This window comes from Gallinula chloropus (assembly GCF_964237585.1).
Source record: "Gallinula chloropus genome assembly, chromosome: 1".
Classification (NCBI taxonomy): Eukaryota; Metazoa; Chordata; class Aves; order Gruiformes; family Rallidae; genus Gallinula; species Gallinula chloropus.
The window spans coordinates 1,125,447-1,149,338 of record NC_140085.1 but is presented as its reverse complement, the minus strand read 5'-3'; the positions used below and the strand labels follow the sequence as shown (position 1 = coordinate 1,149,338).

The following is a 23,892-nucleotide window of genomic DNA, read 5'->3' as shown; positions in this document are numbered from 1 at the left end:
CAGAGGAATCCTGGCTTCATGGGCTCTGCACTGGGAGGGGGGTGCCCAGGTGGCAGTTGGGGTGCAGGTCAGTTTGGGGACCCCAGGGCTGGGGGCTGCACGACGCATCGGGGTGCACAGGTCATGGGGACTCACAGCAACCCCGATGCACGGGGAGCAGGGTGAGGGATGTTATTGGGGTGCACAGGGATCTGGGGGTCACACAGGCTGTGCAGGATCTTGGGGAGCTGCAGGGATGGGTTTTTCCTTGAGAAACACCCACTTTTGGTCAAAGAAGAGAATTTCTGCACTTCTAAGAGGCTTTAGACCACGAGTGACCGAGGGGCGAGAGGCAACGGGGCTGGACCCCTCTCCAGCCTTGGGGAGGGGACATGGGGTGCAGCCCAGCTGAACCCCTTTCTTGACCATCCCTCCTTGGCCCCTGACACTAAAAACCACAGGAAAAAACACCCACAAAACCAAACATTTGATAAAAAACTGATTTAATAAAAAACCCAGATCCCAGGGAACAGCCCTGTGCCTTGAGGGGTGCTGGTACAAAGAGGTAACTACAAGGATCCACCTGGTCTTAGGAGCCAGAGTAATTCCCACGGCTTTTCTGTATAAATTGGGAGGTTTTGGACAATTTACAACACAACCAAGGGGAGGAGATGTTCACAGAGGGGAAATAAACAAGCACAAAGATCTTCAGCAGCTCAGGGCTTGTGGATTTTTACACACCCCCTATAAAAACCCACCTAACTACACCTCTCACCTACCTACAACAACCCACCTAGCTACACCTGTCACCTACCTACCTACAGTTCTACACCTATTTGTCAGAATTTACAACAGATTCTTTCCCTTCAAGTTCTTTTTTTAAACAATTATCTCCTTTTCTTTGAAATAAAAGCAAATGTTGGGGGAGTTCCCCCAAAAAAACCCCATCTGTGGGGTTGTAGAGCCCGGTGTCCTGCTGAGGCTGTTCCACAAAGCTCCCAAAACAAACAAAAAAGAGGTTGGAGAGCAATAAAAATCAATTCCAAGGCCAAGGCAGGGGTAAAGCTGTGGCTGCCCTGAAGGCAGCCAGTGTTCCAGAGCTCCCCAAGAGGTTCCAGAGCTCCCCAAGAGGTTCCAGAGCTCCCAAAGAGGTTCCAGAGCTCCCAAAGAGGTTCCAGAGCTTGGCCAAGATGTTACATGATGTACTAACTTTGTTCAAAATGAAACTCTGCTGCCTTGAGAGCAGTGGGACAAAGGGGTTTCTCTTTCCTTGTCCTGATTCTTTGGGGTCAGGAAACCTGATCACACCAAGAGCCAGGGATGGGAAAAGGAAGAATTAAGAAGTTTTTCTTATCATAGGTAATAAACTGAACCAAAATGAGTCTAAACTTGCTTTTTCTTCTGCCTGTCTGGAATTCCTTGGATCCTCAGGCTGGCTGGTTACCTTCCCAAGCTCAGCTGTTAGCTTTCAGGCCAGGTTGGAGTTTAGGCCTGAGATTAGTTGAGCTCAGTTAAGTGGCAACAGCACTAAAGAGGACACAGGAACAGCGGCAAAACCCCAAACCAGGTGGGTTTTCTCTTTCTTTCTCTTCCCCTCAGCAAATCCCACCTTAAAAATCCCACCTGGCTCCCAGATGTAGGAGCATTCCAACAGGGAAATGTTTTAAAACCCATCACAAACCCCACCAGGAAGTACAAACACGTCCCCACTACTCAAAGTGGAGCTTACATTACCCCTCCTCTCTGTATTAAGTCCCTAATTAAGGCAAAACCACCATGATGACCTTGGTTCCTGTCACTGGAGGAGTGTTGTTCCTCAAGGCTGGAGGTGTTAGTCCCCAAAAATCCACAGAACGTTGACTCCTGACAGACCCAGATTTACACGTCTGTGAAAACAGGAAGGTACCATAAAAACCAGCATGGAAATTCAGGAGCCCGGTGAAAACATCACATGAGGACCCACCAAGCCCACCTTTCAGCACATGAGACCCCATCAAGCCCACCTTCCAGGACCTGAGGCCCCACCAAGCCCACGCTTCCAGGACCTGAGGCCCCACCAAGCCCATATTTCAGCACATGAGACCCCATCAAGCCCACCTTCCAGGACCTGGGACTCCATCAATCCCACCTTCCAGGACCTGAGACCCCACCAAGCCCACCTTCCAGGACCTGAGACCCCCACCAAGCCCACCTTCCAGGACCTGAGACCCCCACCAAGCCTACCTTCCAGGACCTGAGACCCATCAAGCCCACCTTCCAGGACCTGAGACCCCATCAAGCCCACACTTCCAGGACCTGAGACCCCATCAAGCCCACCTTCCAGGACCTGAGACCCCACCAAGCCCACGCTTCCAGGACCTGAGACCCCACCTAGCCCACCTTCCAGGACCTGAGACCCCACCAAGCCTACCTTCCAGGACCTGAGACCCCATCAAGCCCACCTTCCAGGACCTGAGACCCCCACCAAGCCCACCTTCCAGGACCTGAGACCCCCACCAAGCCCACCTTCCAGGACCTGAGACCCCACCAAGCCCACGTTTCAGGCCATGAGCTCGCTCAGAATGAAGGGGGAGTCTGGATGTTGCTCTCCAAAATTCAACCAATTCTCTCAAAGAACCTGCTCTTGTCTTGTTTCTGAGGTGAAGATATTAATCAATCATCAATATCACCCCGCTCTGGTGGTCTCAGTTTGAGGTACCTTCAGATAAACCACTATGGAATCACAGTAGGAGTTGGAAGGGAACTCTTAAAGGGACCTCCAGAGCTCATGGGGTCCAACCCCCTGCCAAAGCAGGGTCTCTAGGACAGGTCACACAGGTCGGTGTCCAGATGGGGCTGGAATCTCTCCAGAGAAGGAGACTCCACACCCCCTGGGCAGCCTGTCCCAGGGCTCCCTCACCCTCACTGGGAAGAAGTTCTGCCCCACAGTGGGGGGGAACTCCCTGTGCTCCAACTTGAGCCCATCACCCCTTGTCCTGTCCCCACAGACACTGAGCAGAGGCTGCCCATGGCCCCCTGGGTCCCACCCTTCAGCTCTTGAGAACCAGTGATCAGATCCCCTCTCAGGCTTCTTCTCTCCAGGCTGAACAGCCCCAGCTCCCTCAGCCTTTCCTCCCAGGGGAGATGCTCCAGGCCTTTCAGCATCTCTGTCCCTCCTCTGGACTCTCTCCAGGAGCTTCACATCTCATACACAGTGTCACTACACGTAGCAGTGGGTACTCACCCCAGCATCCCAGATTCTTTTGTCTTGATGATATAGAGGAACATCAGCAAGGTATGGAACATGTTGTTTCTGCCCTGAAGGCACAAGGAGAAAGAGCCAAAGATAAAAATCCAGTCACCAAGGAGAAATCACAGTGGTATTTCAGGTAGAATTAGTGACCACAGAGAGAGATGGGATGAAACAGCATCCTGAGGAGGGCTGTCAGGCGTTTTGCCTTAATATTTTGTGGTTTTCAATTAATTAAATACCAGAAAAAGATCAAATGTGGAGTTTGGCTGGATTACCATCTCCAAATATTAAGAGTTTTTTTTGAAATCAAGCAACAACCAGTTATGAAATTAATATTCTCAGGTGAATTTCATTAACTTGAGACCATGAGCCCACTGGATTCCTGGATTCCCCCTGAATTCTTACAGGCAAGCATGGGGCTTGGCAGCTTTAAAGCACATCTGAAATTAGGTGGTTTGGTATTTTGAAATAAATTGATGTAAAATAAACCAGGGGAAGCTCCTACATAGGTACTTAAATAGGTACTAAAGCTGTTTATTTAGTAGGAGCCTAATTACCATGCTGTGGTAAAAGGCCAAGCTAATGTTTGGCTCCTGCATCTATGTGTAAACAGTTAAAAAAATGTGGTTGGGACCTTAAAAAAAACCCCAGAACAACCCCAAATGAGCCCTGCCAAGGACTTCCTGCTGGCACACCACCACCAGCATCATACCTTGGGCAGGTTGTAGACGTGGCGCTGGTAGATGAGCTCGTAGTGGGGCGGATTGATGCTGCTCTGGTAGATGCCAAAGACGTTTTCCTTTGATGTGTCTGTGAAGGGGAAGTTTGAAAGGTGAGGAGGATTTCAAGGGCATCACCAAGATCTGAGAGGCAACGAGGGGCTGGGTGAGTACCTGGTTTATCCGGTGTCTGGATGAAGTGCTGGGATGTGAAGGTTTTGCCGTCGGGGTATTTGGGGTGAGGGGGCAGCCTGGAGTCGAGGTAGGTGCAGAACACGTGCATAATGATCTGGGTGAGGCAGAACACAGCTCACTTCAGCATCCTTAGAAACACAGTGGCTTTCCTGAAGCTGGGAAGGACAATGGGATCCTGGGCTCCATCAGAAGAGGGGTGGCAGCAGGGACAGGGAGGGGATTGTCCCTCTCTGCTCTGCCCTGTGAGGCCCCAGCTGGAGTCCTGTGGCCAGAGCTGGGGCCCCAGGGCAAGAAAGATGTGGGGCTGTTGGAGAGGGGTCAGAGGAGTCACAGAGATGCTCAGGGGGCTGGAGCAGCTCCCCTATGGAGAGAGGCTGAGGGAGCTGGACTGGGTCAGCCTGGAGAAGAGAAGGCTGTGGGGGGACCTCATTGCACCTTCCAGTCCCTGAAGGGACCCCAGGAACAGGAGGGGAATGGGCTTGTTAAAGGGCAGAGACTGGCAGGACAAGGGGGATGGAGTGAAGCTGGAGGAGGGAAGGGGGAGATGAGGTATCAGGGGGAAGTTCTTTGCAGAGAGAGTGGTGAGGGGCTGGAAGGGGCTGCCCAGAGAGGGGGTGGGTGCCCCATCCCTGGGGGTGTTCAAGGCCAGGTTGGCTGGGGCCCTGGGCAACCTTGTGTAGCTCCAGGCCTGGAGGTTGGTGTCCCTGCCTGTGGCAGGGGGGTTGGAGCTCTGGGACCCTTGGGGTCCCTTCCAACCCAGACCAGTCTATCATTCTTGCCACCATCTCAGGAAATGATGGAATCATCTTCAAGGGCCAGAGGTTGTGACACTGACTTGCAAATTCAGAACCTTGAGGCATCTCAATGCTTCAGAGGTTGCCACAGTCCAGGTGCGTCACTGGGGCACGTGGCAGTTTAACTCTGGCTACATTTCACCCCCACAACATTCCACCCCTCTCCTCAGTGAATCACATATGTAGGGATCAGTGTTAAAATCCACATCCCAACAGAAATTCCCCACAGTTATTTCAATTCCTGGCTCTGTCCAGTCTGTTTTGCCCATTCACAGCACCTGTTACTGTCTTTAGCTCAAATTCATAGAATCAGAATCACAGAATCACAGAGGTTGGAAGGGACCTCCAGAGACCATCAGGTCCAACCCCTGCCCAAGCAGGGTCCCTAGGACAGGTCACACAGGTCGGTGTCCAGATGGGGCTGGAATCTCTCCAGAGAAGGAGACTCCACACCCCCTGGGCAGCCTGTCCCAGGGCTCCCTCACCCTCACTGGCAAGAAGTTCTGCCCCACATTGGGGGGGAACTCCCTGTGCTCCAACTTGAGCCCATCGCCCCTTGTCCTGTCCCCACAGACACTGAGCAGAGGCTGCCCATGGCCCCCTGGGTCCCACCCTTCAGCTCTTGAGAACCAGTGATCAGATCCCCTCTCAGGCTTCTTCTCTCCAGGCTGAACAGCCCCAGCTCCCTCAGCCTTTCCTCACAGGGGAGATGCTCCAGGCCTTTCATCCTCTCTGTCCCTCCTCTGGACTCTCTCCAGGAGATCCCTGGCTTTTTGATCCCAGGGAGCCCAGAACTGGACACAACACTCCAGGTGGGGCCTGACCAGGGCAGAGCAGAGGGGGAGGATCCCCTCCTGTCACCTGCTGCCCACACTCCTCCTGATGCCCCCCAGGATCCCATTGTCTCTCTCAGCCCCCAGGGCACACTGCTGGCTCATGGCCACCCTGTCACCCACCAGGACCCCCAGGTCCTTCTCCTCAGGGCTCCTCTCCAGCAGCTCCCACCAGCCTGTACTGATACAAGTGGTTATTTCATCAGCTCCTCCAGCCCCACGTTGTGAGAAATAAACTAAAATCTTTATGATTTCTCTCCCTTCTCCCCTCCAGCTGTCACAGGGGGATATGGGGGTTTCAGTCAGTCCATCAGGACTTGTCTCTGCTGCTCCTTCCTCCTGCTCCTTTGGCATCTTCCAAAGGCAGGGATTTTAGTAGCTTATTTAGTTCAGGGAACTCCAAGCCAACTGTTTTAGCTGTGGATTCTGCACTGCCTGTGAGGGTCTGGCTGAGGGCAGCTGAAATCAACCAACACTACACCCACCCACCAAGCAAACTGCTCTTTTCTCCTCCCAAAAAGCAGAATAAAAATCTCCAGGATAAAAACACTGGGAGTTGATTAAGCCAAAGTCTTGGAACAAGTAAGCACACTGCAGCCTGCTATCAGTGTTTTAAGCTTTCCCTGAGAGTTCTCACCATTTTTCTGTGGGCAACCTCAGGGATTTATCTGTCATCTGACACTTTGGGCCTTCACTGTAGACAAAACACAAAGAGTTTCTCTGGGCTAAATGCCAAAAACCTCAAGAAGTTTGGGAAATGCAGCTGGGAAATCAGGGCTTTGTGATTAACAAAGAGGCAGAATGGTCTGATGGGGTTGGGTTTTTTTCCTAATCATAATTGTCTTGAGTAAATTAATGGCAAAACTTTTTGGGAAGTGTTTGTATTGATTTCTTATATTGGAACTTTTTTTCCTTGAATTCTGTAAAGTTTAATACTTTCCCAGCTGGTTTGCACAGAAGATTGAATTCCAGGATGTGCTGTTCCCTCATGGCCACCCTGTCACCCACCAGGACCCCCAGGTCCTTCTCCACAGAGCTCCTCTCCAGCAGCTCCCTCCAGCCTGTCCTGATTCCAGCCCTTATTCCTTCCCAGGTGCCAGACTCTCCACTTGCTCTTGTTGAACCTCATCTGGTTTCTCCCTGCCCAGCTCTGCAGCCTGGCCAGGTCTCTCTGGATGGCAGCACAGTGTCCTGTGTGGCACCCACTCCTCCCAGCTCTGGATCATCAGCACTTGCTGAGGGTGGATGCTGTTCCCTCAGCAAGGTCCTGAATGAACATATTAAACAGGACTTTAGCATAGGACAGGAACGGTTGGACTTGATCTTAAAGGTCATTTCCAACCTTGTGATCCTGTGATTCTGCTTTCTTTGTGTTAGAAGCTGTTAGATAATGACAGACATCAAGGTTTTAAAAATTTTAACACAACTGCCCCAGCAAGATCCCAACCTCTCAGGCTGCTCCCTGTAATTATCTGCGAGGTTCTGGAGGAGTCTCCCAGCCGAAGACGAGGAGTCAATTGTGGGTTTGGGATCGACCCGCTGCCCGATCCCATCTGCATTATCGCCCACATCATCATAGAATCCCAGCCTGGTCCCCAAGGATCACAGACCTCCAAACCCCTGCCACAGGCAGGGACACCAACCTCCAGGCCTGGAGCTGCACAAGGTTGCCCAGGACCCCAGCCAACCTGGCCTTGAACACCCCCAGGGATGGGGCACCCACCCCCTCTCTGGGCAGCCCCTTCCAGCCCCTCACCACTCTCTCTGCAAAGAACTTCCCCCAATATCTCATCTCCCCCTTCCCTCCTCCAGCTTCACTCCAGCCCCCTTGTCCTGCCATTATCTACCCTTTTAAAAAGTTGATCGTCCTGTTCCTCTGCTCCCTTCAGGGACTGGAAGGTGCAATGAGGTCCCCCCACAGCCTTCTCTTCTCCAGGCTGACCCAGCCCAGCTCCCTCAGCCTCTCTCCATAGGGGAGCTGCTCCAGCCCCCTGAGCATCTCTGTGGCTCCTCTGACCCCTCTCCAACAGCCCCACATCTTTCTTGTCCTGGGGCCCCAGCTCTGGACACAGGACTCCAGCTGAGGCCTCACAGGGCAGAGCAGAGAGGGACAATCCCTTCCCTGTCCCTGCTGCCACCCCTCTGCTGAGGGTGTAATCTCACCCACTACAACAGGATTATCTGTGCAAACCGGGTTTTACAACGTTCCTGAAAAGATTTCCAGGCTCCTTCCCTCTAAAACCTCCCTCCAAATCCCACTTGGAAGTGGAGACAGCTTCAGAAACTTACCGAGGAGTCAGTGGGCAGGTCGGTGTCCCACCTGCGGCCTTTGAAATCGCCGCCTCGGTTCCAGCGGAAGGAGCTCATGCACCCGCCCTGGGAAAGCTCTGCAAGCAACAGGATTTCAGTCAGGGCTGGGGGTCAACCTGGAGGAAAGCTGGTTTATGGCAGTGCCAAGGGGTTCATACATGCTTCCTGGGCATGAAATACAAGTTCAGCTAATCAGATGCTTGTGAAGATAGCCATTTAGAGGGTAATTTTTATTTGTAGTTAATCATAGAATGATAGACTGGGCTGGGTTGGAAGGGACCCCAAGGATCACAGAGCTCCAACCCCCCTGCCACAGGCAGGGACACCAACCTCCAGGCCTGGAGCTACACAAGGTTGCCCAGGGCCCCAGCCAACCTGGCCTTGAACACCCCCAGACACGGGGCACCCACCCCCTCTCTGGGCAGCCCCTTCCAGCCCCTCACCACTCTCTCTCCAAAGAACTTCCCCCTGATATCTCATCTCCCCCTTCCCTCCTCCAGCTTCACTCCAGCCCCTTGTCCTGCCAGTCTCTGCCCTTTAACAAGCCCATTCCCCTCCTGTTCCTCTGCTCCCTTCAGGGACTGGAAGGTGCAATGAGGTCCCCCCACAGCCTTCTCTTCTCCAGGCTGAACACTGAAGGGATTAACTCCAGCACTTTGCACCTCAGCTGTACAGGAGGAAAATGAGATCTAAAGCTTTTCAAAGCATTCCCAAAGTGACATCCAAGTCCTGCATCGTTACATTTAAGAAGAGAAAGTTGCAAAGGAACATCTCCCCTGCTTAAAAGCAGCTCTCAGCCCTGCAGTGACTCCTCAAAGGAGGACAGAACGTGGTGACAGAGCGTTGTGGAGTCAGTGTGGTGACACCACCACGTACCTTTGATCCTTTCAACCAAATACTCCTGGTTGGGTGTGAGATCCAAATACTGCACTATCACGTTCAGAGTTGGAATGAGTGGAGCTTTAACGAGCGCTGCCTGCTTCAGGCTGCTGATGCTGGCTTCTGCAACACAAGAGAGGACAGCACAGGTGAGTTACAGGTACAACCAGCCCAGAACTCCCCACAGCCTCCCATCCTGGTGTTGCTGCAAAGAGATCTCTTTGTCAGTGCACTATTGAAAGTTCTAGAAACATTCAGTCCTGTTTATTATCTTCACTGAGGACCTTGCTGAGGGAACAGCACCCACCCTGAGCAAGTGCTGATGATCCAAAGCTGGGAGGAGTGGGTGCCACACAGGACACTGTGCTGCCATCCAGAGAGACCTGGCCAGGCTGCAGAGCTGGGCAGGGAGAAACCAGAGGAGGTTCAACAAGAGCAAGTGGAGAGTCTGGCACCTGGGAAGGAATAAGGGCTGGAATCAGGACAGGCTGGGGGGAGCTGCTGGAGAGGAGCTCTGTGGAGAAGGACCTGCGGGTCCTGGTGGGTGACAGGGTAGCCATGAGCCAGCAGTGTGCCCTGGGGCTGAGAGAGACAATGGGATCCTGGGGGCATCAGGAGGAGTGTGGGCAGCAGGTGACAGGAGGGGATCCTCCCCCTCTGCTCTGCCCTGCTCAGGCCCCACCTGGAGTGTTGTGTCCAGTGCTGGGCTCACTGGGATAAAAAAGCCAGGGATCTCCTGGAGAGAGTCCAGAGGAGGGACAGAGATGAGGAAAGGCCTGGAGGATCTCCCCTGGGAGGAAAGGCTGAGGGAGCTGGGGCTGTTCAGCCTGCAGAGAAGACGACTAAGGGGGGGGAACCTTATTAATGTTTACAAGTATCTTAAGTATGGGACCCAGGGGGCCATGGGCAGCCCCTTTTTAGTGTCTGTGGGGACAGGACAAGGGGCGATGGGCTCAAGTTGGAGCACAGGTAGTTTCCCCCCAATCTGGGGAAGAACTTCTTCCCAGTGAGGGTGAGGGAGCCCTGGGACAGGCTGCCCAGGGGGTGTGGAGTCTCCTTCTCTGGAGAGATTCCAGCCCCATCTGGACACCGACCTGTGTGACCTGTCCTAGGGACCCTGCTTTGGCAGAGGGGTTGGTCCTGATGATCTCTGGAGGTCCCTTCCAACCCCTACTGTGATTCTGTGATTCTATGATTTAACACTTGAAACTATCCCAAAACACTCCTTTCAACTCCAAGGGAAGAGCAGATGTGTCTGCTTTTGGCAACATCCACTCTGATGAGCAGAGGGATGGAAACAAGGTGGGGATGGGGACAGCATTGGGTCAGTTTTTCCACAGGCATCACAACGGATGCAGTTCTTGAGGAAGCACAACAAACTGCCCCTAAAAAGTGGGTTTAATTTAAATGCAGTGCATCAAATCCACCTCTTGGTGAAAGGGATATAAATTTGAAGCAATAAGTGGAGCAGTTCCTTAAGCTTTGTGATGTGACAAGAAAACTGGAACTCCAGTTCATCAAGATTTGGAAAGAACAGTAGTTCTTTCAGGAAGCAGATTTTAGGGAAGGATTTGTATCAAAAATAGTGTGGCCAGTAGGTCTGGGGAGGGGATTGTGCCCCTGGGCTGGGCACTGGGGAGGCTGCAGCTCGAATACTGGGTCCAGTTCTGGGCTCCTCAGCACCAGAAGGACATGGGGGTCCTGGAGCGAGTGCAGAGAAGGGCAACCAGGCTGGGGAAGGGGCTGGAGGGCAAATCCTCTGAGGAGCAGCTGAGGGAGCTGGGGGTGTTGAGCCTGGAGAAGAGGAGGCTGAGGGGAGCCCTTCTCCCCACCTCCCCTGCCCTGCCAGGAGGGTGCAGAGAGGTGGGCGATGGTCTCTGCAGCCAGGGGCCAGGAGCTGGGCCAAGGGGCAATGGGCTCAAGCTGCCCCAGGGCAGGGTCAGCTCAGCTGGGAGGGCAAAGTTCTTCCCTGGCAGAGTTGTGGGGCTGTGGCACAGGCTGCCCAGGGAGGGGGCTGAGTCCCCAGCCCTGGGGGTGTTGAACAGAGGGGAGATGAGGTGCTCAGGGAGCTGGGGCAGCACAGGATGGGATTGGTTGGACTCAGTGATCTCACCTGGCTTTTCCAACCTTGTGATTCTGGGATTTGGAAAAGCACACAGGACTGGAGACACTGGGAGTTTATAGGGAGACACTGAGTCTAAAGCACCTTTATCCTTGACATGTTTTCTGACAGCTACATGTGGTTTAATCAATGATAATTTGAGCCTGTAATTCCCCAGCAGTAAGGTTGGGGGGGGAAGAGGGGGAAGAAAATAAGACAAAAACTAATAAAAAGAAAGGTGTATGAACTTTGTATGAGAGAAGCATCAGCATGACTTCATCTGTATTTAATTAACATTTAACAGACCCAATTTACAGGGGACCTATCAGCCATTCCAGCTAGGGGGCAGCCCTCCAACCACCATCCCCCAGGAACCCCAAAGCCCCTCTCTCATCCTACCTCCGATCTGCAATTCTGGACACCCCATTCTTCTCAGCTGAGTGCTCACAGACTCGATCTCTTGGACAAGTGGCACTAGAATAGTTTCATTAATCCACTAAGAAAGGAAAAAGTGGAAATTCCAAAGGTCAGAAGCAAGAAAAATACCAAGGAAAAACCCCCAATCAACCCAAACCCTGACCCTTGGCTTATACCCTGCTTCCTAATCACCACCATTACTATGACAAAGAATCTTAACAACAGAAACACTGAGGCTAAACAAGGAGAAAAGTCATTAAATTCAAATATCAAGTTAGGGAAGAGTTTAAATGCCTCTTTAAAACCTTCTAAAAGGCCAGAAAATTCAATGCAAAGGGAGTCAGGGAAAGAAATCCCTAGAAGGTTTCAGATGAAGGGGTAGGACATAGCACAGCCCTCCATCCATAAAGATAATTTACAGTCAGATGAGTCCACTCCCTCTCACATTTGCTGCAGGAGTATCAAGGTGCTGACAAGTGCTACGTGTGGGGTTTGTATGGGACAGGATTTGGGGAGTGAAACTGGCCCCAGGTTTACAAAGGGATGCTCAGGAATCCAGCATGGAATCAGACAAATCTTTGCTTTTCATTGATCCTAACTTAGAAATAAACACAAAATAAACCCCAAAACACAAGCAAAACCACATTATTTGATAAATGCTGTGACCAAAGGGTCTACTGCAAGTTAGAGTAACTACTTATTTTGCCATTTTGTGTAATTAGGTCATTGCTGTCACAATTCTTATTGGGAAGATCATGGTTTTTGTTTTTGTTTTTTCTTACACTGCTCAGGGCTGTAGGAAGAAGTCAACCTCTGGGTTGGAATTTTCCATGTATTGAGCTGAGGAGAATGAGTTAGGAATTACAGGCTGGGGATGACCTGTTGGAGAGGAGCTCTGAGGAGCTGGAGCTCAAGTTGCAGTACAGGGAGTTCCACACCAATCTGTGGAAGAACTTCTTCCCATGAGGGTGAGGGAGCCTTGGGACAGGCTGCCCAGGGGGTGTGGAGTCTCCTTCTCTGGAGAGATTCCAGACCCATCTGGACACCGACCTGTGTGACCTGTCCTAGGGACCCTGCTTTGGCAGGGGGGTTGGACCTGATGATCTCTGGAGGCCCCTCCCAACCCCTACAATTCTGGGATTCTGATTCTGTGAGCACTGCAGGACCATCAGTTCAGCAACCTGAGCCAGAGCTCTTACAACCCAGACTTACATTTCTGAATTTAGCTGTCCAGGAATCCATGTGATCCAGGAGCTGTCGGTTCATCGTCACCCGTGCCCAAACCTATGGAAAGGTGTATTACACATGTGTAAGAGCTTAAATCACAGCACCAGGAGTTTTTAGGGTCTGTGATGGTTGTTGAAACTAATTACAGCATGTAATTAAGATTTATTTTTGGCCAAAATTCTTCTACATCTGCTGGTGGTATTGTATGACTGTGGCAGCAGCCTCCCAATCTCTAATCCACGGTAGGAGCACTTTGCATGAGCTGAAGTTCACTCTAAAGCTCTATTAGGATAAAATTAATTGGAATTGGAGGAGTAAGAAGCATTTGAATGGGAACTTTCAGTAGGTTAATGTAGGAAAGAAAGAAAATGGGTCAGATTTCATTTGAGCTGCAGGAATTGTATACCCTGGAATCAGAGTTTTATCAATGCTTTATATCCTTCAGCCTTCTACACACTTTTAAGTCATTTTTTATGTCACAAATGTATTTTATCCCAAGTACATTCTGCTCTCCAAGGAAAAAAAAAGAAATTCCAACAAAAATTCAGATTTTGAAAGTCCATTTCCAGTGCAGCTGTACAAACATAGTTTCAAGATAGAGGATTTTGCTCTCCCAACATTTTTGATACAGCTCAAATCCCCAATCTTTGCCCCAGGCTGTATATTAGAGAGGCCTGATGTTCATTTTACCTCTTCTGCAGCTTGTTTTGAGCTCAGATCAGCTTCGTCCTTGTGTGCAGATGGAGTCTGGGACCTGCAAGCTGACTGATACTGGAACTTTCTCAGGATCTGGGAGTAGTCTGCAATGGAACGGCTGTAGTTCCAAAACGTTGGGCTGCTGGAAGGAGAGCTGGAATCTGAAGTTCCTGAAATGACCCATTCATTAAACACTCAGTGTAATTATTGCCAAGTATTTCTAGAAGCAACAGTACAGGCAAAAGGTCAGAGTATTAAAGCTTTGACAAGAGACACCAGCTGCTATGAACCCACATGCTGAAGTCAGGCTGCATGAACACAGATTTCAGCCTTGTCTGGATTGTCCCTGTCCAGGACACCAACTGTCAGCAGGTAATTCACTCCCTTCATCTGAAATGCCTTCTCCACAAGATATGCCCCTCATTAAGGTGATAAGAGCTGTTATCACAGAATCCCAGCATCTCCTGAGCTGGCAGGGACCCCTAAGGCCCATCCAGTCCCACTCCTGGCTCCACACAGCCCCAGCCCAGTCAGAGGTGGCACTGAGGGCATCGGCCAGGCGCTTCTTGCCCTCAGCCCAGCTCGGGGCTGGGACCCCTTCCCTGGGGAGCCTGTGCCAGTGCCCGACCCCCCTCTCAGCACAGAACCTCTTCCTAACAGCCACCCTGACCCTCCCCTGGGGCAGCTTCACGCCGGCCCCTCGGGTTCCAGCCCTGGGCCCCAGAGAGGGGAGAGAGATCGGCGCTGCCCCTTCGCTCCCCTGGGAAGGAAGCCACACACCCCAGGAGGTCTCCCCTCAGCCTCCTCTTCTCCAGGCTGGACAAGCCCAGGGCCTCCAGCCTCTGCTGGGGAGACTTCCCCTCCAGCCCCTTCCCCATCCTGGCTGCCTCCTCTGGACACTCTCCAAGAGTTTCCTGTCCCTCTTGTCCTGTGACACCCAAACCTGCCCCCAGGACTCGAGCTGAGGCTGCCCCAGCACAGGGCAGAGCAGGACAATCCCCTCCCTGGCCTGGCCGTGCTGGATGCACCCCAGGGCAGGGTTGGCCCTCCTGGCTGCCTGGGCACACCGCTGGCTCATGGGTACCTCACTGTCCACCAAGACCCCCCAATCCCTCTCAGCACAACTGGCCTCCAGCCTCTCATCCCTGAGGCTGGATGCCCAGCCAGGGCTGCCCCTTCCCAGGGGCAGAATCCAGCACTTGCCCTGGTTAAACTTCACACTGGTGGTGCCTGCCCAGCTCTCTGATCTGTCTGGGTCTCTCTGTGAGGCTTCTCCACCCTCAACAGAGCCAACAGCTCCCCCCAATTTGGTGTCATGTGCAAATTTACTGAAGACACCTTCTCATCCTGAGTTCAGGTTGTTTATGGAAATGTTATAAAGAACTGGGCCTGAAATGGAGCCCTGGGGAACCCCACTAGTGACTGGCCACCAGCCAGATGTAACCCTGTTTGTATCACCCTCTGGGCCTGACCCACCAGCCAATTGCCCACCCAAAACACCATGGCTTTGTCTACTTGTCTGCTGGACATTGTGACCAGCAAGATACCATGAGCCTGGGGGAACCTGATGAGGTTCAACACTGGGAAGTGTTAGGTGCTGCACTTGGGCTGGAGGAATCCCAGCCACGGATCCAGCCTGGGAGAAGAGCTCCTGGAGAGCAGCCCTGCTGAGAAGGACCTGGGGGTTCTGGTGGGGGAGAAGCTTCCCCTGAGCCAGCAGTGGCTCTGGCAGCTGGGAAGGGCGATGGGATCCTGGGCTCCATCAGCAGAGGGGTGGCAGCAGGGACAGGGAGGGGTTTGTCCCTCTCTGCTCTGCCCTGTGAGGCCCCAGCTGGAGTCCTGTGTCCAGAGCTGGGGCCCCAGGACAAGAAAGATGTGGGACTGTTGGAGAGGGGGCAGAGGAGCCACAGAGATGATCAGGGGGCTGGAGCAGCTCCCCTATGGAGAGAGGCTGAGGGAGCTGGGCTGGGTCAGCCTGGAGAAGAGAAGGCTGTGGGGGGACCTCACTGCACCTTCCAGTCCCTGAAGGGAGCAGAGGAACAGGAGGGGAATGGGCTTGTTAAAGGGCAGAGACTGGCAGGACAAGGGGGCTGGAGTGAAGCTGGAGGAGGGAAGGGGGAGAGGAGGTATCATGGGGGGAAGTTCTTTGCAGAGTGGTGAGGGGGCTGGAAGGGGCTGCCCAGAGAGGGGGTGGGTGCCCCATCCCTGGGGGTGTTCAAGGCCAGGTTGACTGGGGCCCTGGGCAACCTTGTGTAGCTCCAGGCCTGGAGGTTGGTGTCCCTGCCTGTGGCAGGGGGGTTGGAGCTCTGTGATCCTTGGGGTCCCTTCCAACCCGTGCCATTCTATGAGATCCAGTATCCAAAGCCTTTGGGACAGGTGGACCCCATCTGCCTCCAGCAAACCCAGTGCTGAATACACCACCCCATGATCAAAACCCTCAAAATTCCACTGACAGCACCAGCCTCTCCGCCATGGGCTGATGAGGGATGTTTTCCTCATCTTTCTCAGTGCTTCTCCCTCCTTTTAAAGGGATGGAGGAAAACACCACCTGTGCTCCTGCACCTCTAACTCAGCACCCCAATGCCCTCAAGTCCCTTTTGACAGCCCTTGGGCTTCTCTCTGCCACCTGGAATAACACAAGTGGGCAGCAGTCAGAGGGCTGTACCAGTTTGGAGACCTAAGTGATGTCCCTGACCTGGGCACCAGGGAGGCAGCAGACTTCCCTGGAGTAAGGTGTGGCAACATATCAGCCCCTCCATTCCCCTAAGAAGGGAGTCACCTATGACAATTACCCTCCTCTTGCTTTTGTTCCTTGCAGGGGTGGTCTTGAGGCACTGGGATGACCGACTCACCCTAGGCAACGCCCCAGGTTCACTATCATCCACATCCCCATCATCCTGCTTCTCCAGTTCCAGAGCAGAGAACCTGTTGACAAGGGCTCTAGGGAGGGCAAAGGCAGTTGGAAGTAGATACAGCTGCATCTCCGAGTTAGGGACCTGTCTCCATTCCTCCTTCTCCCTTCAGCCCTCACTTTCTGTCTGATGGCAACAGGGTAGGGGAACCTCTGCCATTTGTGGAGTAACTTGTGCAGCACCCCCCTGGTGCCTCTCTTGCCAGGATCACAGGGAGTGGCTCCACCAGTCTATCTCCCTTTCACACTCCCTGATGCTCCTTAATCTTTCCACCTCCTCCCTAAGCTCCACCATTGTCCTGAGCAAATCACCCACCAGATTTGGTATCATTGTTACCTTTTGGCAGCAGTAACAGGCTCAGGCACTGCCAGCAGCCAGGTGAGATCACAGAATCACAAGGTTGGAGAAGACCTTTTAAGATCAAGTCCTGTGCTAAACCAGCTCCCTGAGCACCTCATCTCCCCTCTGTTCAACACCCCCAGGGCTGGGGACTCAGCCCCCTCCCTGGGCAGCCTGTGCCACAGCCCCACAACTCTGCCAGGGAAGAACTTTGCCCTCCCAGCTGAGCTGACCCTGCCCTGGGGCAGCTTGAGCCCATTGCCCCTTGGCCCAGCTCCTGGCCCCTGGCTGCAGAGACCATCACCCACCTCTCTGCACCCTCCTGGCAGGGCAGGGGAGGTGGGGAGAAGGTCTCCCCTCAGCCTCCTCTTCTCCAGGCTCAACACCCCCAGCTCCCTCAGCTGCTCCTCACAGGATTTGCCCTCCAGCCCCTTCCCCAGCCTGGTTGCCCTTCTCTGCACTCGCTCCAGGACCCCCATGTCCTTCTGGTGCTGAGGAGCCCAGAACTGGACCCAGCACTCCAGCTGCAGCCTCCCCAGTGCCCAGCCCAGGGGCACAAGCCCCTCCCCAGCCCTCCTGGCCACGCTGGCTCTGACACAAGCCAGGCTGCCCTTGGCCTTCCTGGGCACACTGCTGGCTCCTGCTCAGGCTGAGCTCACCCCACACCCCCAGCTCCTTCTCTCCCTGACAGCTCTCCAGCCAGTCTCCCCCAAGCCTGCAGCGCTGCTGGGGTTGCCCATGCCCCCCACTCCAGCCAAGCAACATTACAATCCATCAGCACACCTTTCTGAATACTTTGGAGAAAACCTTTCTGCAGCTCCTAAACCACCATCATTTCTCCACATCTCTGGGTTCTACCTCACATCCTACTTCCTGAGCAGAAGACTGAATTATTGAGCAGCCACCTTTACCCAGGTCACAAGTGACTCCTGTAAACATGTTGAGTCTGTTTACCGGTACAAGTACCCTGGAACCCTTTGCAACTTCTCTCATCCCCACAAGACAACCTTGAATGAAAGCAACAGCTTCTCCTGGCCATGCTGTCCCAATCAAATCAGTCTGCACAGTTACCTAGCTGAACTCTTTGCTGTTTCTCATCTTCATTTCGAAGGAAGGTGTCCAGGGAGTTGAGGTCTGTTATGAAGTCATCCTCTCCAGTAGGAGTACTGTATATAATGGGTGAAGTGCGGTAACGAGACCGTAGCCCACCACTTTCCACTGGTCCAATACTGGTGGGGTATGGAGATCCAGTAGGAGAGGGGCTGAAGCTGGAAACCTTGGGTGAATAAGAAGTGACATGAGGAAGACAGAATTTCCCCTTGATTTCTAAACAATGTGAAGATAAAATGCTTGGGGGTTTCTTTTTGTCTTTTGTGTTTACATTGTGGGGTCTTGTTTTGTTCTGCAGCAAACCAGCCCCTCTAAAACAAATGAGGTGACACTGGGGCAAAGAGAGAAATCAAGAAGGAGCAAACACACAGCTCTCTGCTGGCTGCTGTTCACCTCTGATGGGCAACAAAAGGGAAGAAACATGCCCTGGGAGCTGTCTTGCTCCTTACCTTACTGTAGCTGCTGTTTGGTGAGTGGGTTACAGCACTGCTGTAAGAAGTGCTGTTGCTCAGCTGACCCTGTAGCTGAGGGCTGTACCCAGTGACACAACTGGTAGTAAACTTTGGACTGGTACTGAGGGAGCGGGATGGACTGTAACTCAGCACACTCTGGCCCTGGATCACAGGAGAAGGTGTTGAAGATGGGACTTTCTTTTCCAGCTCGCTTGGTGGAGTTGGTTGCACCACTGCAATTAAGGAGAATCAGAATTAGCATTGTGGAGGCAGCAGCCCCAAAGTCTCCTGCCCTCCCTCCTTTGAACACAGAATGCAAAGACACAATGCTTTCTTGAGGCAGGTTTGAAAAGGTGCTAGAAGGGAGACTAGAAAAGCCTGGCCCCTACAGAACTCACCAGTCAATCCACAGGCAGGACCACAACCCAGCCCAAATCCTACAGCTTCAGGTTTCAGTTCAGTGTTACCATGCACCCTGCATAACCTGGGGGGGTGCTTCTCCAAGCTACTTCATCAGCTACTTATGCATCTTTAGCACAATGAATGTCTTAATTTCTCTGTGCAAATAAACACAGGGGATCCCTGAACTTCATCAGGGATCTACTGTACCAGCATTTTGCTTTATTCACCTTGTCTGCTTCAATGTTCATGAGCTTTTCACAGACTTCACACAAAGGTCTGTCTGTCCCTCTCATTTGGATCTCCTTAGCCAGGGTGGTGTTAGTGGGATATCAAAACTAAATATAAACCTGCACTCTCTCCCTTGCTCCTAGTCCCATGCAGAGGTTACAAATTCCTCATCCAACCTCACAATGTGTGAAGCTCTTCAGCTGCTGCTACCATCCTGTCCTTCTTCACCACGTGTTTGTTTCCCCCCAGCCCTCCACACAAACACTCATGAAATCATCATTTCATGTGAATTTTCATACACTGCAGGTGATGTGGTTTACCACTCAAGTCAGATGAGGTAATTCACAACTCACTTCACTGAAGAATCCCAGAATCACAGGGGTGGGAAGGGACCTCCAGAGATCATCAGGTCCAACCCCCTGCCAAAGCAGGGTCCCTAGGACAGGTCACACAGGTCGGTGTCCAGATGGGGCTGGAATCTCTCCAGAGAAGGAGACTCCACACCCCCTGGGCAGCCTGTCCCAGGGCTCCCTCACCCTCACTGGGAAGAAGTTCTGCCCCACATTGGGGGGGAACTCCCTGTGCTCCAACTTGAGCCCATCGCCCCTTGTCCTGTCCCCACAGACACTGAGCAGAGGCTGCCCATGGCCACTGGGTCCCACCCTTCAGCTCTTGAGAACCAGTGATCAGATCCCCTCTCAGGCTTCTTCTCTCCAGGCTGAACAGCCCCAGCTCCCTCAGCCTTTCCTCCCAGGGGAGATGCTCCAGGCCTTTCAGCATCTCTGTCCCTCCTCTGGACTCTCTCCAGGAGATCCCTGGCTTTTTGATCCCAGGGAGCCCAGCACTGGACACAACACTCCAGGTGGGGCCTGACCAGGGCAGAGCAGATGGGGAGGATCCCCTCCTGTCACCTGCTGCCCACACTCCTCCTGATGCCCCCCAGGATCCCACTGTCTCTCTCAGCCCCCAGGTCACACTGCTGGCTCATGGCCACCCTGTCACCCCCAGGTCCTTCTCCTCAGGGCTCCTTTCCAACAGCTCACCCCCAGCCTGTACTGATACAAGCAGTTATATCTCCCCAGGTGCAATCCCACCATTGAGAAAGATACCACCTCCAAATGAAAAATAAAAAGAACAATAAAAGATTGCCAGAGATGTTCCTTACAGCCACCTGTGTTCTTCAAGCCCAGCAGCATCTGTTGGGCAGGAGTGGTGACCAAGCTCGTTGGTGCCATCGTGTATTTGAAGTACCTCCAAAAATCAAATAAGGCATTCAGGATGAAGAGAGATAAAAACACAAGCTCTGGAAGAAACACAAAGGTTTTTTACTTAGGGTTGAGCAGGGGAAATAATAAAAATATATTATTCTCCAAAACAGGCATTTGCCTGTTAGAAACAGGTTGTTATTATTGTGATCAATAAGGACCAATTTGGGAAAGTATTTAAGATCTTTTCACTTTCTTATGCCAGAGCCACTGGAGATGATTTCTCTTTCTGTATTGAGATCTATTAATTATTTATTAATTATTAGTTTCATAGTATTTCTCCAAAATCATCTTCTATCATACCATCTGTTGCTCATCTTGTGATTTTACTTCATGTTTGACACATCCAGCTTGCAGTCTGCTCATCCAAAACAAACTAATTCTTGTGAAATGCCACCCACACCCACTGTGCAACTCAGTAGTAAACCCTGCAGCATCCTCCATACACTGAGCAGATTTAATGCACTAAATGCTTAACACTTTTTCATGATGTCTCTCAGAAAGCAGTTAATACTCCCTGCCTGTCACTGGAAAGGCTGAAAATCCAAAAGTTGAAAGGGAGTTAACAGAATCATAGAATCCCAGATTGGACTGGGTTGGGAGGGACCCCAAGGATCACAGAGCTCCAAGCCCCCTGACACAGGCAGGGACACCAACCTCCAGGCCTGGAGCTACACAAGGTTGCCCAGGGCCCCATCCAACCTGGCCTTGAACACCCCCAGACACAGGGCACCCACCCCCTCTCTGGGCAGCCCCTTCCAGCCCCTCACCACTCTCTCTGCAAAGAACTTCCCCCCCTGATACCTCATCTCCCCCTTCCCTCCTCCAGCTTCACTCCAGCCCCCTTGGCCTGCCAGTCTCTGCCCTTTAACAAGCTCATTCCCCTCCTGTTCCTCTGCTCCCTTCAGGGACTGGAAGGTGCAATGAGGTCCCCCCACAGCCTTCTCTTCTCCAGGCTGAACCAGCACAGCTCCCTCAGCCTCTCTTCATAGGGGAGCTGCTCCAGCCCCCTGAGTATCTCTGTGGCTCCTCTGACCCCTCTCCAACAGTCCCACATCTTTCTTGTCCTGGGGCCCCAGCTCTGGACACAGGACTCCAGCTGGGGCCTCACAGGGCAGAGCAGAGAGGGACAATCCCCTCCCTGTCCCTGCTGCCACCCCTCTGCTGATGGAGCCCAGGATCCCATCGCCCTTCCCAGCTGCCAGAGCCACTGCTGGCTCAGGGGAAGCTTCTCCCCCACCAGAACTCCTAGGTCCTTCTCAGCAGGGCTGCTCTCCAGGAGCTCTTCTCCCAGGCTGGATCTGTGTCTGGGATTCCTATGGCCCAAGTGCAACACCTGACACTTCCCAGTGTTGAACCTCCAGGCCTCCACCTGGACATAGACCCACTGACCACCATGGGTCACCAGACACCACCCTTTGTCTACATTCTTTCAACCAGTTTCTTATCTACTGGAACAGAAAGCAAACTCAAAGTTTGGTTTATATTAAAAACAAACTCAACAACTAAAAACCACACCAACAAACAAACAAACAAAAAACCCAAAGAGGGAGAAAAAATAGTTTTACTTAAAAATAAATAGCAATAAAACTGACAAGTGAAAAGAGAAGCCTGAAAATGAACTGAAATCCTGCAGGGACTCACCAATATACCAGAGCAGCCAGTATGAGATGTTGCAGTAGGAGCTTAGGAGTTTTCCAGTCCTGAAAAGAAACCCAAGCAGCAAATCAGTATGCAGCTTTTCAGTCCCAGGAGATATTTAGGGCTACAGAAAGGAAATGCTTTGCTTGTTTTGAGTCAGATGTAACAATTAACCTACATTTCAGCGTATATCATGCCTGCAACTGACACATTGAGGATACCCCAGGCAAAGACCACCTTCCGAGCTTCAGCCTCTTTCCTCATCTTGATGGTCACATCGATGAGGTTGGTTGCTGGAGTCTGTCCTGGAATCATCTGGAACACCAAGCACAGAGAAATGACAAAGACCTCTCAAGTTTATACAGTAAGATTCTGGGTCTACATAAGATTAAAGAAGAAAAAAAAAGCAGTAGTCCAAAACAAACTATATTGTCACAGAATGACAAGGTTGGAAAAGGCCTTTGAGATCATTGAGTCCTTCTACTAAACCACATCACTGAGCACCTCATCTACCCATCTTTTAAATACATCCAGAGTCAGGGACTTGGTCTTTACCCAGAGTCATATGTAGTGTATTAATAAAACCCCACAGATTCTTTTTACCAGCAAAAGTAGGCAATATATTATCAAAACACTCTACCATCAGCATAGTGACCTAATCATTAAGCATCCATCTGCTCCAGCGAGGTGCAAATGTCACGACAGAGACAGATTCCAACCTCATTTCTGAAACACAACATTCCTCCTGTGTGGAGAGGCAAAGCTCCTGCCTTCAGCAGGCAAAGGAAGCCAGGGGGAGGAAAAGCCTTGCAGAGTTCTGCAGGCTGATCATGAGCATCCACACTCCTTTCAGTAGGTAACAGAGTATTTTTAGACTGTACAGCCACCTTCTGCAGGTTTGTTACATCTGAACACTCTCTGCACACCTTGCCACCTTGGTACCTTGCCACCTAGTAACACCTTATGTGAAAGAAATAGCCCTGGTGTCTTTTTCTGCCAGCTCCATCACCAAAACAGGCTGCTGTTCCTTCCCACCACTCACTTAAAAACTTGTCACATAATTCTTCATTAGGTGGGAACATGAATAATTTGGGTTTTGGGACAAATATTTCTACTGCACATGGGTGCTTAAAAAAAAAAACCCAAACCCAACCAACAAACCCCAAATCACATTGCCTGCTTCTTACTGGTATAAGGATTCAATGGTGAAATAGGTAATCACACAGAATCATAAGGGTTGGAAGGGACCTTCAGAGATCATCAGATCCAACCCCCCTGCCAAAGCAGGGTCCCTAGGACAGGTCACACAGGTCGGTGTCCAGATGGGACTGGAATCTCTCCAGAGAAGGAGACTCCACCTCCCTGGGCAGCCTGTCCCAGGGCTCCCTCACCCTCACTGGGAAACAGTTCTTCCGCATATTAGTGTGGATTACTTGAAGAACATCAGGATTATTGGAAGAATTAGACAAGAACACATTGTGTAGTAGGGGTTTTGGGTGTTTTTTACATGTTTCTCACCCAGTTAAAGCCCCAAGACTTCCCTTCCCACGGTGACAAACGTAGCAGCCCTAAACACAGATCCTCTTCCCCATCTTCACACTCCCAACCTCTCTCCCTAAACCACACCCTCCTGCAGGAGTTGCACCTTCAGGGCACCGAAATAAAAGCAAGATTTGATGCCATTCTATTTGCTATGGGGAGCTGGGTGTGGGGTTTTCATCGGCAGACTGAAATAAGCCCTCCCATTTCCCCCCAGGCACAGCACTGAAGGAAAACCTCTGCTTCACAACCCATAAGGCACTGACCCCAGTCCCCCCCACACACCTCCCCTTACTCCAAACCCTCCAGCTTCCCCCTCGCATGCTCCTCTGCCACACACCACCCCAGCTTCCCCAGCTCAAGACCCCACAGCACCCAGATCACAGAACCGTAAGGGCTGGAAAGGACCTCAAGAAATCATCGAGTCCAACCCCCCCAGATCTCACAGCCACACATTAAGAACCCCCACAGCTTCCCCTGCCCAAGCCCCTGCATTCCCCCTGCACAGAGACCCTCAGAACTCCCCCCTACTCCCCCCACCAGCCTTCACATCTCACCCCAGCCAGCACCCCTGTCCCACCCCAGGGTGCTTCTACAGTTCCCCCCCCAGCAGCCCCTCAGC

At 52.1% G+C, this 23,892-nt stretch overlaps 1 protein-coding gene across 1 annotated transcript; it reads right to left on the bottom strand.

Moving 5' to 3' along the window:
• Positions 1-1,253: 1,253 nt before the first annotated feature.
• On the bottom strand, positions 1,254-22,046 carry TMEM209 (transmembrane protein 209; the record flags this gene model as incomplete). Its single annotated transcript, XM_084262409.1, has 14 exons — positions 1,254-1,865; positions 3,203-3,276; positions 3,924-4,021; positions 4,105-4,219; positions 8,042-8,139; positions 8,939-9,064; positions 11,442-11,538; positions 12,672-12,743; positions 13,377-13,552; positions 17,705-17,909; positions 18,193-18,428; positions 19,997-20,128; positions 21,735-21,793; positions 21,910-22,046. The coding sequence occupies 14 exons, from the start codon at positions 22,044-22,046 to the stop codon at positions 1,811-1,813; spliced, it is 1,680 nt and encodes a 559-aa protein (XP_084118535.1). The 3' UTR covers positions 1,254-1,810.
• Positions 22,047-23,892: the final 1,846 nt, after the last annotated feature.